The 17,736-nt window shown below is 42.9% G+C and overlaps 1 protein-coding gene across 6 annotated transcripts in view; it reads right to left on the reverse strand.

The window, feature by feature from the left end:
- TNRC6C (trinucleotide repeat containing adaptor 6C) overlaps nucleotides 1-17,736 on the reverse strand; it is a 351,118-nt gene that overhangs the window by 188,674 nt on the left and 144,708 nt on the right. For all 6 annotated transcript variants that reach the window (XM_033960128.1, XM_033960129.1, XM_033960125.1 and 3 more), the window contains one exon: nucleotides 4,851-5,177. In XM_033960128.1, coding sequence (XP_033816019.1) covers nucleotides 4,851-5,177 — 327 coding nt within the window. The remainder of the gene's footprint in view (nucleotides 1-4,850; nucleotides 5,178-17,736) is intronic.

A 17,736-nucleotide genomic window follows, 5' to 3' on the forward strand; every position in this document is an offset into this window, starting at 1 on the left:
CCTGTTGGCCAACATGGAAATTTGGTAAAGTCTCCTGCCAAACTTATCCATAGTGCAGTCCAAACCTCCCCGATGAAGTCGACTTCTTCTTTTTTTTTATTTATTTATTTATGATTTTATACAATATTCCCAAGCATAAACATCTTGTACAGTAAGATTGTATTTAAAAAAATGAAGAAAAAGAAAACAAATTACGATACAATATAGAAGATATTAAATATCATAACATCTTCTCCTTATAAGGACAATCTCTAGTCCACAATTATTGGATCCTGGACTTCAATAGAGTGAGATAAAACAAAAAGATCATAATATTAATCTTAAACTTAAGAAAATCTAAGTGGATGACATCGCGGGGAGCTTAATCATGTGTTTCTGTTGTTACTTCCATTTTTTCACCTTTCTCAAGACGTTTCAACGCCACAAATTTAGTTAGGTGTGTCGGATCAAAGAAAACATATTTATCTGAACCATAATGAACAATACATTTACAAGGAAATCTAAGGAAAAATTTTCCTCCCACTGAAGTTACACCAGATTTTAATAACAAACTTCTTTCTTCGTTTTTGAGTCTCTTTGGTAACATCTGGAAAAATTTGTACTTTCTGACCCAGGAACTCTTTAGTTCTATTTTTAAAGAACATCTTCATAATCCAGTTCTTATCTGGCATCAATACAACTGTTACCAGCAATGTCACAGGTTTAACTAATTCCTTCATTGAACTTTCCAGTAATGTCCAATTTTGATTCCTGTTGTCCCTCGTTGATCAATTGCTGATCCAATTTTCTATCAGGCAGGTAAAATACTTGTGTAAATGGTGGAATTAATTTTTCTGAAACTGAGAAAATCTCCAAAAAGTTTTTTTTTAACATTTCCCTAGGAGACATAGAAGATATCCTAGGGAAGTTTAGGAACTGCAAATTATTGGCTCGTTGGCCATTTTCAATGATTTCCAGTTTCATCTTGATATTTGTATTATCTCTAATCACAGTTTCTTGTACTTGTTTAACCCCTACTATCTCACTTTCATTTTTTTTTAAGATGGCTGTAACGGAAGTCAGTTCTGATTGCAATTGAGTCAGTTCTTGTTCCTGCTTATCAATTTTCATTTCCAGTACTTTAACTTGTGGGTTCAATGAATTTCCTAATTTAACTACTAAGTCCCAAAGAGACTCCATTGTAATTTCAGTGGGTTTTTCAACCAAAAAGGAAGAAGTCTCACCTGCCAAACTTGTGGGTATCAAGTCTTGTTGTGCCTCCCTTTTCCTTGATGTTCCAGCTGCAGTATCCCTCTCCAGACTTAAAAAGTCTTTTGATAGATCCATAACATAGCTCGATGATGAACCAGCCTCCTGGGCTACCGGCACTGCCTCTATGGACGCGCCTTGTGCCTGCGGCGAGCTAGTATGCTGCGGTTGGGGGGGAGTGTCTCTTACTTCCGGGCTCAGCGTGACCTCTAGCTCTTGGATCCTAGTGGCGTCACCCCGTACCGCCGAGTCCTGCGGGCGATTCCCCGAAGTTACCGGCTCCCTCTGAAGCCGAGTCAAGAGCTGTTCAATAGTGAGAGGAGGAGGATTTTCAGAGCGCCGCAAGGCTCCGGCGGCACTTCTCCCTCTCCTCTTAGGCATGAGGAAATTCTCAGAACAAGCTGATCAATTTTAAACAGGTAAATTGCAAAATCTACCGAACGCTCAGGAGACGCTTCCGAAGTTCAGCCACTCGCGGCCATCTTGGATCTACCTCGTCGACTTCTTTAACGTACATTCCACCACCAGGGATTGATGGGGAAGTTGTGGCTTATCAAAACCTGGAAGAGAGATTACTTTATATAGTGATTCCAGTTTCCTGGGAGCCACCGGTAGTGAGATTGCTGATTCGAGATTCTTGTATGAAGGACAGTTTTTCTGTAGGAGAGGTAGCCTGAGCTGGGGAACGTCTAGGAGAGTTAGATGTTGGACAGTCTTCAGCCTTGGTGGATGATGGAGAGGGATCTGGGCCGGAGTCTGCTTCGACCTGTGCCGTTCCGGTGTCGGGGTCTCCGAATGCTTCCTCTTGCTAGACACTTTACCTGACCAGTGGTGCTCACGTGTCAAGATCTTGGAATGCTTTCTCTTTCGAGACACCTTACAGGACTTCGGTCAAAGTGTCTGGAAGACAATGAATAATATTGAGGAGATTGCTGCTTAGAAGAGCTGAGCTGGAACGATGAGTCGCTTCACTGGAATGCACCAATGGAGCATCGACGGTGCTGGTGGTTGTGGCCTTGGTACGTTCAGGCTGGACCAGCACCGGAGAAGTGTCAGGAGCAATAGGTGGAACTGGTCCCTGAGTTCCTCCCGAAGCAAAGCATCGAGCTAAGCCACAGACTAAGCACCGGTACTGCGACACAATCCGGGGAGGAAGATGCCTATGTTGAGACACTACTTGATAAGGGGACCGGTCGTTGGGATTTTCGCTTGGTCAGCATGAATTGGCTCGATGCATTTGTAACCAGCATCCTTAATGGGGTAGTGAATGGCTTCTTAGCCAGCCTACCCGAGGGCACGATGTGCTGCGACACCAGTGTTGATAGTGGCGCAGCTGGCGGTGTCGAAGTCCTCGACATCAGTGTCTTTGATGGAGTCGGCAATGTCTCTGCTTCCATGGTGACGCCGAAAAGTTTCTCTTGCTGCAAAATGCAGTTTTTAATTGTCCACTTTTGTAAAGAAGAGCAGCGCTTAAACGTCTGAATGTGATGCTCAGGACCCAGACACTGGAGACACCAGCTGTGAGGATCTGTGAGTGAAATAGTGTGTGCACACCAACTTAACTTTTTAAAACCTGTCAGCGGGTGCGACATGGACGGGAATACCACCACCGCCAAATCGAACTCGATGGCTAAGATGGTCGACAAGGCCCTGCAGGGCCAAAACACCGCAGATGGCAATAAACTTAACTTTTTAAAAATCTTTTTTTATTTTTGATTTAATGAAAAATAAAATAAGAAATTAAATAATTAAATAACTAGAATACATGAAAACCAGGGGAAGGCAAAAACATTCCACGGCAGTTGAAACACTACTTCTTAGTTCAACGGAAACTAAGAAACTGAGGGACCACGCACCTATGTCGGGAGGGAAGGCACTTGTGCATTCGCGGTATGGGCTATTGCAAACTTTCTGAAAGTCTTAAAGTGGAGATGCACTTTTTAAGTGTCCGTACCGGGGCTCCGTCGGCGACATTACCCACATGTGAGAATATGCTGACTGCTTCTCCTGGGATAAAATATGCAAGGTCACCTCAGCAACAACTACAGAAAAATAGACAAATATAGTGCAAAATATAGACAGCAGATACAAATTCTCAAAATGGACACATTTCTATCACTAAATTGAAAATAAAATTATTTTTCCTACCTTTGTTGTCTGGTAATTTCATGAGTTTTTGGTTGCACTTCCTTCTGACTGTGCGTAGGCAGAACGTTGCAGAAAGAACACTTCAGGGGCAGGCAGATGGCAGGAGGCTGGCTTCGTTGCGCCTCTGGCTGCCTGAAGATTTTAAAATACAGCGGTGAGGAGCTGGTAAGTGGGGGAATCGGGAACAAAGCCTGCCTCCCACCGTCTGCCACTGCTCTGAAGTGTTCTTTCCAGGGCTGTGGAGTCGGAGTCGAGGAGTCAGAGTCGGAGTCAGAAGTACAAAAAACTGAGAAGTCGGAGTTGGAACATTTATCTACCGACTCCATTTTTGAACTTGGCATACCAATCACGAGCGATTCTTTCAGCTATACACAGCACAAATGTTGCGAGCAGCTTCTGCGGCCCTAGAACCTTGATTAAAAGCAAAAAGAAGGTGGTGTCGAAAATGCTAATTTCTCTCAACTTGACATTCCATTTTAACGATCTGAAAATTAACCAGTGCTGTGGAGTCGAGGAGTCAGAGTCGGAGGAAATTTCGGGTACCTGGAGTCGGAGTCTGAAGTACAAAAAACTGAGGAGTCGGAGTCAGAACATTTATCTACCGACTCCACAGCCCTGGTTCTTTCTGCAGCGTTCTGCATAGACTGCAGAAAGAACACTTCAGGGGCAGGCAGATGGCAGGAGGCTGGTTTCGTTGCATCACTGGCTGCCCAAAGTTTTTAAAATACAGCGGTGCGGAGCTGATAGGTGGGGGAATCGGGAACTGGGAAGAGGTCAGATCCAGCTGAGAGGACTGGAGGCTGGGGTTGGATTGGCTTTGACGGAGGGGGGCAAGCAGAAAGGAGGGATCCCTGGCGGCGGAGACGGGCAATATCAGTGGCGGCGAATACCCCTAACAAGCAGCTCACATACCTCTAAGGGTACGTGTATCACATGTTGAGAAACACTGGCTTAAGTTATGTTTTTCTATTATTTTGTTTTGCGATTGCATTGTCTTTTTAATTAATATGTACTCTTCTTTTTTGTAAACCCTTAGGTCCTAAGCAAATGATAAATTTTAAAAAAGTAAGTAAATACTGTAATTGATTTTCTAAAACAAAATAAAAGAAAGAAAAATCTTTACAGAAAGGAAAGTACCGTATGCATGAAACAGCCTCCCAGTGGAAGCAAGGACATAAAAATTCAAACAAGCATGGGACAAGCACAGAGAATCTCTGAAGGACAGGAAGGAAATGCTTAACAGGCATGCTATAGACGGGCAGACTAGATAGAACATAACAGCAGTCAGAGACCATACAGCTCATCTATTCTGTCTTGCAGGAAATGTTTCCATTACTTTGATCACTATTGATGTCATACTACAATTCTGCAGTTCCCCACTTAATTCACAGTAAAAATATTGCACTACAGCTAAAATAGAAGTTAATGCAAGGAGAGATTAAATATTTTCTTACCCGTTTGTGTCTTACTGGGAAGGTGTGGCCCACCTGGCCCTTGCTGAGGAGGAGGATTTGCCCCTACTTGTCCAGTAATTTGTGCTGGGTTTGCAGTAGTCAAGGTCCCAGTTGGCAGTGGCTGACCTCTCTTCAATAGCTGCTTCTGTTCTTGCTGGCGGAAGCGTGGAGGCACCTCACGAGGCAGGTAACGGGATGCAGCTGGTGGCTGGCCATTGGCAGATGCACGTTTGCCATTGCTGCTGTTGGTAATAGTGCTGGTGGAAGTACTGGTACTAGTACCGGCAGGTTGGGGCTGGCTTGAACTGGTCTTAGTAGATTCTGGCACTGCAAAAGAAAAGCATATTTTTCAAACAAAAAAAAAATAAAATTGGAACAAATTTTTGTAGAGATTAGGGCAAGACACTAAAGCATAAGATACATAATTTACAAGGCACGAAGACAGACAGAATTTGAGGGTATTACAGGAAAACGAATTTAATTGACTTTAACATAAGCATTAAGTGCCGGATTCTCCAAATGGTGCCTACATCAATAGCCACTTACAAAAGTGGCTTTGGTCGCATGTCAATCATGCAACGGTGCCATTTGGAGAATCGGAGCTGTGCCAGAAACATAGGCCAGGGTTTTAAAGGCCTATATTTCCAGCACCTACCTGGAAAGTGTGTTCGAAGTATGGGAAACAAGATTCTGGATCTAGACGCTGTGATGGAAGAAGATGAGTTGGATATAGTGGCAATCACGGAGACGTGGTTCAAAGAGAACCATGACTGGGATGAAGTTATACCGGACTATAATCTGTTGAGGAAAGATAGGGTAGGAAGAAAAGGAGGGGGAGCAGCGTTATATGTTAACGATCCCGTTGCAGACAGTACTGTAGGGGACAAACTAACTCAAACGGGAAAATCTCCATGCAGACCGGGCAAACATAGAATATGGAAGGCTATGTACGTTAATGCCCGCAGTTTAGGCAATAAAATTCTGGAATTACAGACGGAAATCAGGAACGCCAACCTAGATGTGGTGGCAATATCTGAAACCTGGTTCTCGGATTCCCATGGATGGGATATGGCTATACCAGGATATAATTTGCTCCGTCGAGACAGAGAAGGCAAAACCGGAGGAGGGGGTAGAACTATACATCAAGGATGACATCAAAGTTACCAGGATCACAGGTATCAAGTATACTGGGGAATCCCTCTGGGTGAACCTTGCCAGGGAAAATGACAAATGCCTGTGTCATGGTGTTGTATACAGACCTCCAAGACAACAGGACGACACAGACAAAGAATTAATCGAAGACATTAAGACCATCACTTTGCGTGGAGACACTGTACTGTTGGGGGACTTCAATATGCCTGATGCAAACTGGAACAAACTTTCCGCTATGACCAGCAGCAGCAGAAGGCTCTAACCTCCATACGGGGAGCACGACTCAAACAGATGGTATTGGAGCCCACCAAGGATCAGGCGATTCTGGACCTGATATTCACCAATGGAGATAGTGTCACAGAGGTTTCAGTAGGTGTTACGTTGGCCTCCAGCGACCACAACATGGTATGGTTTCACCTCAGGAAGGATTCATTAAGTCAAACACATCAACAAAAGGTCCTTAACTTTATGGGCACTAACTTCAAGAGCATGGGAGATTTTGTCTATGAGGCGCTGCAAAACCAGGACACAGCAGATAGTGTGGAGGTACTATGGTCAGCTCTGAAATCTACCCTACAGGAAGCAACCAACCTTTATATAAAAACCGTGAGTAAACGACGGAGAAATAACAAACCCCAGTGGTTCTCCACGGAGATCTCAAAACTTGTAAAACAGAAGAAAAGAGCATTTGTATCCTACAAACAATCACAACGACTGGAAGCTAAAGAAACTTATCTGGTGAAATCTAAAACTGTTAAAACAGCAGTCAGAGATGCCAAACTCCGGATGGAAGAAAATTTAGCTAAGAATATTAAAAAGGGAGATAAATCCTTTTTCAGGTATGTTAGTGACAAAAAAAAGGAACACAGATGGAATAGAGCACCTAAGGAAACCCGACGGTAACTATGTAGAATCGGACTCCGATAAAGCCGAACTACTAAATGAATACTTCTGCTCAGTCTTTACCTGTGAGGCGCTGGGATCCGGTCCACAGCTGCAAACAAGGGAGAGCTCAGAAGACCCGTTCCGGAATTTTGAATTTACCACCAGCAGCGTCTACCAAGAACTATCAAGGCTCAAAGTGAACAAAGCCATGGGACCAGATAAACTGCACCCCAGAGTGCTTAGGGAATTGAAAGATGTCCTGGCAGAGCTGTTAGCTGTGCTCTTCAATCTTTCCCTAAGCACAGGAAAAGTCCCATTGGACTGGAAAACAGCTAACGTCATTCCGCTGCACAAAAAGGGATGCAGGTCAGAGACTGCAAATTACAGACCGGTAAGTCTCACATCAACAGTGTGTAAACTTGTGGAAACGTTGATTAAACACAAATTAGATACGATTCTGAACGACGAGAGACTGAGGGATCCCCACCAGCATGGATTTATAAAGGGAAGGTCCTGCCAATCCAATCTAATCAGCTTCTTTGACTGGGTAACAAAAAAGCTAGATAAGGGAGAGTCCCTGGATGTCATGTATTTGGACTTCAGTAAGGCTTTTGATAGTGTCCCACACCGTAGATTAATGAACAAGATGAGTTTGTTGGGACTAGGAGAAACATTGATTGCATGGGTTAAAGATTGGCTCAGTGGCAGACTTCAAAGGGTGGTGGTAAATGGTACTCCCTCCAAAACGTCGGAAGTGATCACTGGAGTCCTGCAGGGCTCAGTCTTTAGTCCGATCCTATTTAATATCTTCATAAGGGTCCTGTCTCAGAGACTTAGAGGTAAAATTGCATTATTTGCCGATGACGCTAAACTATGCAATGTAGTGGGCGGAGTTACCGTGCCCGACACTATGACACAGGACCTACTTTTACTGGAACAATGGTCTACTATTTGGCAACTGAGTTTTAATGCCAAAAAGTGTAAGATTATGCACCTTGGTAGCGGAAACACATGCAGAGCTTACACTCTGAATGGTGAGACTTTAACAAGAACTGTTGCAGAACGGGACCTGGGAGTAATCTTTAGTGAAGATATGAAGACTGCCAATCAAATGGAGAAAGCTTCATCCAAGGCTAGATAAATGCTGGGTTGCATCCGAAGAAGTTTTGTCAGCCGAAAGCCTGAAGTGGTATTGCCGCTGTACAGGTCCATGGTGAGACCTCATCTGGAATATTGTGTTCAATTTTGGAGGCCACATTATCAAAAGGATGTGCTGAGAATAGAGTTGGTTCAGCGAATGGCCACTAGAATGGTCTCAGAACTCAAGGATCTCCCAGATGAAGAAAGTCTAGGTAAGTTGCAGATATACTCTATCAAGGAACGCAGAGAGAGAGGAGACATGATAGAGACATTCAAATATGTTACTGGCCGTATTGAGATGGAAGAAGATATCCTTTTCCTTACAGGACCTACAGCAACAAGAGGGCATCCGTTAAAAAAATCAAGGGTGGGAGATTTCATGGTGACATGAGGAAGTATTTCTTTATTGAAAGGGTGGTTGATCGTTGGAATGATCTTCCACTTCAGGTAGTCGAGGCCAGCAACGTGTTCGATTTTAAGAAAAAAAATGGGATAAACATGTGGGTTCATTTTAAGGAAGTGCTTAGGGGTGAGACTTGTTGGGACGATGGCCCTTTTCTGCCGTCATACTCTATGTTTCTCTATGTTTCTACATTAAAGCCACACAATTGCAGGATCTGAAGGGCAAAGAAGAGGCACTGTGGATCAATTTGGAAAGAGGGAATGGTGAATATATTTAGATAGGTGTGATATAGAGCACAGTTCTTCAACCGCCGGTCCGCAGAAAATTTCTGCCGGTCCGCACAGGGCCGGCGAGATCAAGTCGGCAGTTAAATTTCCTGCCGACTGCGGTTCGTCCTGACTGCGGTTCCTGCTGACTAATGTTCCTCCCAGCCTCAGGCGATCAAGATAGGCTGCCAACGTCGGGGCCTTCCCTCTGTGAGTCTCGCCTGTTTGGAAACAAGAAGTTGAAACAAAATAGGCGGGACTCAGAGAGTGAAGGTCCCGACGTCGGCAGCGTGTCTTGATCGCCACCCCTGACGAGTTGCTGAACAGGGCCGCGGGGAAGTTGCGATTAGACCGGAGAGAGCTTCAGATTCAGGTGCAGGTGGAGGGAGATGGTCAGCGTGTGCGAACAAGATTCTGGGGAGCCTTCATAGTGACTTCCTCCCCTCCCACCAGCTCTCCTATTTGCCAGGGCAGTGATTTACCGGCAACTTCCTGCAGGCAAGTACCGAGAGCTGCTGGAAGGGGAGGAAGCCACTGTAAGAGGCTGGGAAGGTGCTGGAAAAGGGAGAGCTGTTACTGGACTTGAAGGAAGTTAGAAGGAGAGATGCTGCTGGGAGTGGAGAAGGGAAAGGGATGGGAAGAAAGTTAATGTTGGATAGAGGGAGGAGGGAAGGGAGAAGAAGGAGAGATGCTGCTGGGAGGGGAGGAGGGAAAGGGATGGGAAGAGAGTTAATGTTGGATAGAGGGAGGAGGGAAGGGAGAAGAAGGAGAGATGCTGCTGGGAAGGGAGGAGGGAAAGGGATGGGAAGAAAGTTAATGTTGGATAGAGGGAGGAGGGAAGGGAGAAGAAGGAGAGATGCTGCTGGGAGGGGAGGAGGGAAAGGGATGGGAAGAGAGTTACTGTTGGATAGAGGGAGGAGTGAAGGGAGTTAGAAGGAGAGATGCTGCTGGGAGGGGAGGAGGGAAAGGGATGGGAAGAGAGTTAATGTTGGATAGAGGGAAGAGGGAAGGGAGAAAGAAAAAAAGGAAGGAGGGTAGGGAGAAAGAAAAAAGGAAGGAAACAGCTGGCAGGGAGATTACAGGAGGGGAAGGGGGTCAGGGTGGAATGGAGAGATCAGATGAGAGAAAGGGGAGAGAGAGGAATGAGAAAGTAGAGAGACATTGATGCTGGAAAGGGGGTCAGCAGAGAAATGAGAGAGGGATAAAGATGCTAGATCTGGTGTAGGAGAGATAAAAATGAAGAAGGCAGTGAAGCTGGAATGAATGATGTAAAAAGGAGAGAGGAGGATGGACAAGGAAGAGGGGCATAGAAAGAAGTCAGATACATATGGAAGGGGGAGAGGGCAGACATTGGATGGAACGGGCAGATGGTGGAAGGAAAAGAGTAAAAAGAAGATGAAAGCAGAAACCAGAGACAACAAATGGTAGAAAAAAATAATGTTATTTCTATTTTGTCATTAGAATATATCAGATTTGAATTATATATCCTGCTAGAGACATAATTGGGGACTGCAGTATTCTGTTAGCATGATATTTCTATGTAGCATTCTGTAATAAATTGGCTTGATCAGTTTTCTTGATAGTAGAGGGGATATATGTGATGGGGAGGGGAGACAGGGGTTTTGTTGGTCCGTGCTCTGTATATTTGTATTTATAAAATCACAATGGTTCAGAATATTGTTTCTTTTTATACTTTAATAAAATACGTTCAATATAAAATCATAATTGCGGCTTGTGCAGATGGGATCAGATGGTTTGCGGGGACCGAGCTTGCGGAGATGGGGCGTAAACGGGGTTTTTAAATTTTAGTCCTAGTAGTTTGCCGGTCCACAAAATAATTATTTTATTTCTGCCGGTCCACGGGTGCAAAAAGGTTGAAGAACACTGATATAGAGGCCTTCTTCACAAACAGAAATGGACAGAGATTTAATAGTAGACATTCAGAATATATCTAAAAAAAGGGGGAAGTTTTTCTAATAGGTGATTTTAACATGCTGGATGTTGATTGGGGTATCACTATTGCGGGGTCTTCTAGAAGAAGGGAGATCCTGGATTCTCTACAAGGAGATCTGTTCCAGCAGTTGGTAATAGAACCCACGCAGGATGGGGGTCATACTGGACTTAGTGATTACAAACGGGAAAAGTGTTTCTGATGTTACAGTGGGTGATCAACTGGCATCTAGTGATCACTGCATGGTACGGTTTAATATTAAGATGAGTATAGAGAGGGCTCATTCAAAAGTAAAGGTTCTAGACTTTGTTCAGAAGGGGGATTAGGTCAAGTAATTGTTGTCTGGATGGGAACATTTGGAAGGAGTAGAAATGCAGTGGGCAAAACTGAAACACATTATTGCAAGGGGAGCAGACCTATTTATTTATTTTTAAAATTTCTATACCTTTTTTTCCAAGACAGTTTACAAAAAGTTACATACATAAAATATTAAAACAAATCAGAACAAATTAGGAACAAAAACAAACAGATTCAATCCTTACATAAGATCAATTATTCATAGAATAATAAAAGTAAGAGAAAAAGAAAGCCGCTTTGTTTCTCAAATGTAGTAGCTGAGAAGGTAAGGAATAAGAGGTCAGCTTTCATAAACTACAAAAGATCGCAGAAAGAGGAAGACATGCAAAAATATCTGGAAAAGTTAAGAGTCTGGTTGAGTAGTCAGGAAAACAAAGATACAAATGGAAGAAAAAATAGCAGACATGGTAAAATGGGGAGACAAAGATATTTTTTTTTAGATATATCAGTGATTGGAAGAAGTGTAAAAGTAGCATTGGGAGACTCAAAAGTGAAGGGGAAGAATATGTAGAAGCTGATAAAGAAAAGGCTTAATTGTTCACAGCTGAAGTGCTAGGAGCGGGACTGCAAAAGACAAATATGAATAGGGATGGGAGGAATGGTAGGCTCTGATCGATTTTCAGAGGGTTGTTTTACTAAGGAGCTAGCTAAATTAAAGGTAGACAAAGCGATGTTAAATCCACTGGGAGGGAATTCCAAACTGCAAGGCTCCTCCCAACAATAATTTTTTTGTGCGTCATTATCAAGTCACATCTCCTCATATTTGGAACAGTAAACTGAATATCTTCAGAAGAGCATAAATGTTTACTGAGTTATATATGCTCAGTGACAGAGACGGCAATCAAAGATGAGAAGTCGTGAGGTAAAAGATGTCAATCACTCAGCACTGGGTTATTGAAAGCACACTTTTATTGAAGAACAGCCCGGTATCAACAAATGGATTCAACACTAACAGTGTTTCGGCAATCCTACCTTTGTCAAGAGTCTAGATGTGTCATCATAAAAAGCATATACGGATACATAAAAAATGCAGATACACATTGAAATGCATTAATAAAACCAGTTATATGCAAAGATAAAAACACTCTTAACTTCATATGTTCATACTTTCAAGTTAGCTTTTGTTATAATTTAATTCATTAACCCCAGTCTTAATCTGTTAACCCTTTGTTTAGCTTTGTACTCTTTTCTCTATTTGGTTTTGGATCTAACAATATGATTATGTTCTTATGTATGCACTTCATTGCAATTTTATCTTTGCATATAACTGTGGTTTTATTAATGCATTTCAATGTATCTCTGCATTTTTTATGTATACGTATATAAATACAGTAAGGAGCAAAAGTTTGTGAACACCCAGTCAGAAGTTATAGATCTTGCAAGTGTGCTAAAGAAAACTAAGGGCTCCTTTTACAAAGGTGCACTAAGCATTTTAGCGCATGCATCGTATTAGCTTGCGCTAGCTGAAAATCTACCGCCTGCTCAAAAGGAGGCGTAACAGCTAGCATGCGCACTATTCAGCACATTAAGGCCCTAACGCGCCTTCGTAAAAGGAGCCCTAAGGCTATAATGGTCTATTTTATTTCCCAGTGTTATTCAGTAAATGCTTGTTTACTTGAAAGCATGTTTACTTGAAAGTATAAACATTGTGATAGTTCAGTGTTTTTTGAAGAAATTCAGACTAAAGCCATGAGAACACAGGTGAATAGATTTAAATCTTATATCTACTGTATGTGTGTTGATGCTAGCATTTCTGAAAAATTAATACTACAATAATTACTGTTCACATTTGTAGGTGTTTGCCTGTGTTGCTTATATACTTAACTAATAATATTTTGTGGTATTTACTAATAATTTCTCCAATAATTTTTATTTTCTAATAATTAATTATTAAATAACTGTGAACTCTAACCGAACACACAGTAATTGCATTTCCAGCCAATCTTAATTGAGATTTCTGATGTTTTGGGATACAAATGTGTTTTCTTTTAAAATTTATTATATTTTAGTTTGGTTTTTTTTTTTTGTAGAAATATGCCAAAAAGAGGAGCAGAACTCAGTCCTGAAACCCGGGCACAGGTTACTGCTTTATGAAACGAAAGTCTCTCATATCACAGAAAATTTAACTTGGAGTGGTGCATGCTACACTTGAACGTATGAAAGATACTGGATCCTTTCGTTCCAGGCAATGGAGTGGTCGTCTTCATGCATCAACCAGCCAGGATGATCAGAAAATTGTAATGACTTCAAAGTTATCTCCTCGTATCAATGCCACCCGACTCTGTTCTCGCTTACCATCTTACCTTCAGAACCTGAGCAGATGGACAATTTGTCGCAGATTGTTTGAAATCATGTCATCCAGGGCTGACGAGAAGAGGCAGATGGAGCTGCAAGCAGTCAACACGTGGATGTGGCGCTGGTGTGAGGAAGGATTCCACTTCGTGCGCAACTGGATGACGTTCTGTAGGAAGAACAAGCTATTCAGGAAGGACGGACTCCACCTCAGCAGAGACGGAACGAGGCTACTTGCAAGCAACATCAAAAGAGAAGTTGAGAAGTTTTTAAACTAGGAAGAAGGGGAAAGCCGACAGTCGACCGAGAGAAATTCAATGGTTCGAGAACCGGTATACCCGGACGATACTGTGCAGGAAGATAGAGGGGAAGACTCACCGGATCACAGGCAAGACAAATCGAAAGGGACACAAGAGGGAAGAAAATACATATTCTATTGTGGAGAGCGTTTTTAGATGATGTTTTTTTTCCTATGGACAGGGTTGAAGCAAGATCTAGATTAATTTTTGGAATGGATTAACACTCGGGATCCACATCTCCAATTTATAGCGACTTTTAATTTGGATACTCTGGAGTTTATGGACATTTTAATAATAAAACAGGAGTTAAAATTAAATACTACTCTTTATAGAAAACCTATTGCCCACAATACACTGCTGCATTTTTCCAGTTATCACCCTTATCGTTTAAAGTTTAGCCTCCCTATTAGTAAATTTTTAAGAGCAAGGAGAGTCTGTTCAAGCCTTGAGGATTTTAAGATACTGGCCGGGACATAGGAAAAACAGGCCGCAGCCGATTGAGGCCCAGCGGCCACAGCAACCCAGGAGCCTCCGGATGCCGAGTCCGAAAGGATGTTTTTTTGGTGTGTTGTTTTTTTTTGACGATCGAACGAAGGCAAAAAGGCACACAGCGACTCCCAGTACAAAACAAAGAAGCCACGGTGCTAGAAAGGCACAGAACACAAGGAGAGAAAAATGACAGGGCTTTCTGGCTCCACGGAAAACTAAGAACTGAAGACCACGAGGAGGGGATGCGCCCTCTAGTGGAGTGGGAAGGCACACACATGTGTGGTGCAGCACCAGCAAACTTGAAATCTTCAATCAAGTTTGCTTGAAAAGCTGTTCGCGTCGGGGCTCCGTGGATGACGTCACCCACATGTAGAGAATATGCTGCCTGCTTGTCCTGGGATAAAAAACATATTCCTTCTGTAGACTCACACCAAACCCGCAGCTCCACCACAACCAGAAACCAGAAAAGAATTGCAAATAAAACATATACTCACAACTTTGTTGATAGTGCCGAGAGATGCCGATTGCTCAGCACTATGAGGGTAGAATTGTTTAATAGTCAATGTGGTCTCTTTTTTTTTTTTTACAATGAAGGGAAAGAAGAAAAATAGAGACCCAGTCAGACCCTCTATCATTAGAGGGAGGGTGAGGCAGGGACCTGGAGGGGGGCCTAGGTGTAACCCCTAAAGCCGGCACCATTCAGCCGGACACCCCTGTCTCACTGAGAGAAACCTCAACAGGAGAAATAAAATTGCCATCTCACTGAAGAGAAACCTCAACAGGATAAAATAACTATCCAGTCACAGCCAGAATCCAGGAGCTAGTTGAATAGTGACCATCACCTGCTGGGAGATAGAGCATACTGAAGATGCAGGAGATGTGCCAGCCAATAGGACCACCTGTTAATCAGTTTCTCTATCTCCACTTGCTGGTAGATGTGTGCTATCCCATTGATCTCTGGATTCATCTGCTGCTGTTGCTAAGGAAGGTGAGTTATTTAAACCAATGTTTTAAAGGTTTAGACAATGTTTAAATAATGGAGTTTTTTGGCACTTTTTAATCGGTCGACTAAGATATTAAAGCTATAATTTATATTCTAGGGATTACCACCTTGAGAAAGCCTTATTAAGCAAAACATGTTGGCTTGATATCCCTGCATTGCGACCACTAAGCTAAGTACTTAATTATTAATGAATTAAATTATTTAAAAATATTTAAAAATAAATAAAGATAGTAACATATACATATAGTAACATAGTAACATAGTAGATGACGGCAGATAAAGACCCGAATGGTCCATCCAGTCTGCCCAACCTGATTCAAATTAATTTTTTTTTTTTTTTTCTTCTTAGCTATTTCTGGGCGAGAATCCAAAGCTTTACCCGGTACTGTGCTTGGGTTCCAACTGCCGAAATCTCTGTTAAGACTTACTCCAGCCCATCTACACCCTCCCAGCCATTGAAGCCCTCCCCTGCCCATCCTCCTCCAAACGGCCATACACAGACGCAGACCGTACAAGTCTGCCCAGTAACTGGCCTAGTTCAATCTTTAATATTATTTTCTGATTCTAAATCTTCTGTGTTCATCCCACGCTTCTTTGAACTCAGTCACAGTTTTACTCTCCACCACCTCTCTCGGGAGCGCATTCCAGGCATCCACCACCCTCTCCGTAAAGCAGAATTTCCTAACATTGCCCCTGAATCTACCACCCCTCAACCTCAAATTATGTCCTCTGGTTTTACCATTTTCCTTTCTCTGGAAAAGATTTTGTTCTACGTTAATCCCTTTAAGTATTTGAACGTCTGAATCATATCTCCCCTGTCTCTCCTTTCCTCTAGGGTATACATATTCAGGGCTTCCAGTCTCTCCTCATATGTCTTCTGGCGCAAGCCTCCTATCATTTTCGTCGTCCTCCTCTGGACCGCCTCAAGTCTTCTTACGTCTTTCGCCAGATACGGTCTCCAAAACTGAACACAATACTCCAAGTGGGGCCTCACCAATGACCTGTACAGGGGCATCAACACCTTCTTCCTTCTACTGACTACGCCTCTCTTTATACAGCCCAGAATCCTTCTGGCAGCAGCCACTGCCTTGTCACACTGTTTTTTCGCCTTTAGATCTTCGGACACTATCACCCCAAGGTCCCTCTCCCCGTCCGTGCATATCAGCTTCTCTCCTCCCAGCATATACGGTTCCTTCCTATTATTAATCCCCAAATGCATTACTCTGCATTTCTTTGCATTGAATTTTAGTTGCCAGGCATTAGACCATTCCTCTAACTTTTGCAGATCCTTTTTCATATTTTCCACTCCCTCTTCGGTGTCTACTCTGTTACAAATCTTGGTATCATCTGCAAAAAGGCACACTTTTCCTTCTAACCCTTCAGCAATGTCACTTACATACATATTGAACAGGATTGGCCCCAGCATCGAACCCTGAGGGACTCCACTAGTCACCTTTCCTTCCTTCGAGCGACTTCCATTAACCACCACCCTCTGGCGTCTGTCCGACAGCCAGTTTCTGACCCAGTTCACCACTTTGGGTCCTAACTTCAGCCCTTCAAGTTTGTTCAACAGCCTCCTATGAGGAACTGTATCAAAGGCTTTGCTGAAATCCAAGTAAATTACATCTAGCATATGTCCTCGATCCAGCTCTCTGGTCACCCAATCAAAAAATAAAATCAGGTTCGTTTGGCATGATTTACCTTTTGTAAAGCCATGTTGCCTCGGATCCCAACCCATTAGATTCAAGGAAATACACTATCCTTTCTTTCAGCAACACTTCCATTATTTTTCCAACAACTGAAGTGAGGCTCACCGGCCTGTAGTTTCCTGCTTCATCCCTGTGACCACTTTTATGAATAGGGACCACATCCGCTCTCCTCCAATCCCCAGGAATCACTCCCGTCTCCAGAGATTTGTTGAACAAGTCTTTAATAGGACTCGCCAGAACTTCTCTGAGCTCCCTTAGTATCCTGGGATGGATCCCGTCTGGTCCCATCACTTTGTCCACCTTCAGTTTTTCAAGTTGCTCATAAACACCCTCCTCCGTGAACGGCGCAGAATCTACTCCATTTTCTCGTGTAACTTTGCCAGATAATCTCGGTCCTTCTCCAGGATTTTCTTCTGTGAACACAGAACAGAAGTATTTGTTTAGCACATTTGCTTTCTCCTCATCACTCTCCACATATTTGTTCCCAGCATCTTTTAGCCTAGCAATTCCATTTTTTATCTTCCTCCTTTCACTAATATATCTGAAAAAATTTTTATCTCCCTTTTTTACATTTTTAGCCCTTTGTTCTTCCGCCTGTGCCTTCGCCAAACGTATCTCTCTCTTGGCTTCTTTCAGTTTCACCCTGTAGTCCTTTCTGCTCTCCTCTTCTTGGGTTTTTTTATATTTCATGAACGCCAACTCTTTCGCCTTTATTTTCTCAGCCACTAGGTTGGAGAATCATATCGGCTTCCTTTTTCTCTTGTTTTTATTGATTTTCTTCACATAAAGGTCCGTAGCCATTTTTATCGCTCCTTTCAGCTTAGACCACTGTCTTTCCACTTCTCTTATGTCCTCCCATCCTAACAGCTCTTTCTTCAGGTACTTTCCCATTGCATTAAAGTCCGTACGTTTGAAATCTAGGACTTTAAGTATCGTGCGG

Source organism: Geotrypetes seraphini, chromosome 10 (genome assembly GCF_902459505.1).
Source record: "Geotrypetes seraphini chromosome 10, aGeoSer1.1, whole genome shotgun sequence".
Classification (NCBI taxonomy): domain Eukaryota; kingdom Metazoa; phylum Chordata; class Amphibia; order Gymnophiona; family Dermophiidae; genus Geotrypetes; species Geotrypetes seraphini.